The following is a 1,453-nucleotide window of genomic DNA, read 5'->3' as shown; positions in this document are numbered from 1 at the left end:
GGTGCAACACTGCTATGGTCACTTTAACAAAAGCCTCTGATCCAGTATAAATTGGGTTGGAATGGGATGCCTCTCCAGAATAAGAGGAAAGTGACTACGGTAGGCAAATTAAAATGTCCAAGCTGCCCCCTTCAGACCCAGGCTCCTGAGTTCATCCATCCATCTTTCCATGGAGCTGCCTCCACACCTTGTTCAATGACTGAGCCAGGTCTGAAACCTGCACTGTTCTCCTCCAAGATCTATTGCCAACGTTGCAGTTTGGCCAGGTTTGGCAACATTTTATGTATGTATGTAGGTAGGTAGGTATTTATTTATCACATTTATATAGCCACCCATCTCACACAAAGTGTGACGTTCTAGCCTTAGGCGGAAATAATAGAGCAGGGTTTTCATTCGCTGCATATCTAGGTCGACCTACTACCTTCTCCTGCTCTGATCCCACAGATCAAGGTGGGATCATTAGTGCCCCAGAGTTGGGGGTAGGTATGGACAAGCAACAGTGATATCAGCCAGTGGATGTTGAATCAACAATCAAATCATTTTTTCCAGCGTCAAAAGGGCCAATCTTGAGCACTAATGCGTATTGAATGTAGTGGAATGCTCTGATGCAGAAGGTCACCAGGCTTTCATGGAAAAATAATGTTCCTGTTAGGATAGCATTCTGATGTTACTAAATCCACGATGATCATGTTGCCTGATGAAGTTATATATCCAACAGCATCACCTTTTTTTCTGGCTGAAGGAGATGAAGTTGAAGAAGTTGAAAATTTAGCATGGAGCACCCTCTACCTACCTCTGGCAGCAAGTCTATCCTTCTCTAAGTGATGTCTTCTCAAACAGACTGACCCAAATCCAGGCCCTAGGCTGTAAGGAAGGCGAGGAGTGATATTTCTCGTTTCTTCGCCACAGTCTCTTCCTGCACCAGCTTTTCCTGTTTCTGCAAGGAAGATGAGGGCACGCTACGCTTGAGAAGAGAGACAGAGTCTGGGATCAGAGAAGCAACATGGCCAACCAGCTCTCAGAGGAAAAAGTTGCAGAGTTCAAAGATGCCTTCACACTCTTTGATGAAGATGGGGATGGGCTGATCACCACCAGAGAGTTGGGAACTGTAATGCGGTCCCTTGGGAAAAATCCAACGGAATCTGAATTGCAAAGTATGATCAATCAGTTAGATGCCAACAGCAATGGCAAGGTAGACTTCCCAGAGTTTCTGTCCCTGATGGCCAAGAGGACAAGGGGTTCTGACAGTGAGGAAGAGATCCGAGAGGCCTTTCGCGTGTTTGATAGAAATGGAGATGGCTACATCAGCACAGCAGAGCTGCAACATGTCCTGACCGTCATTGGTGAGAAGCTGACAGGCGAAGAGGCAAAGGAGTTGATCAAGGAGGTGGACAAAAAAGGGGATGGGAAGGTGAATTATGAAGACTTTGTACAAATAATGATGGCGAAGTAA

At 45.8% G+C, this 1,453-nt stretch overlaps 1 protein-coding gene across 1 annotated transcript; it reads left to right on the top strand.

The window, feature by feature from the left end:
* Positions 1–991: 991 nt before the first annotated feature.
* LOC148215996 (calmodulin-like) lies at positions 992–1,453 on the top strand. Its single transcript, XM_088141567.1, has one exon. The coding sequence runs from the start codon at positions 1,004–1,006 to the stop codon at positions 1,451–1,453; it is 450 nt and encodes a 149-aa protein (XP_087997693.1). The 5' UTR covers positions 992–1,003.

Source organism: Python bivittatus, unplaced genomic scaffold (genome assembly GCF_059951505.1).
Source record: "Python bivittatus isolate LINGU-HERP-01145 unplaced genomic scaffold, Pbiv_v1 ctg000330_np1212, whole genome shotgun sequence".
NCBI lineage: Eukaryota > Metazoa > Chordata > Lepidosauria > Squamata > Pythonidae > Python > Python bivittatus.
Note: the sequence above shows the minus strand (reverse complement) of the source record. Positions and strands in the feature narration are given on the sequence as shown.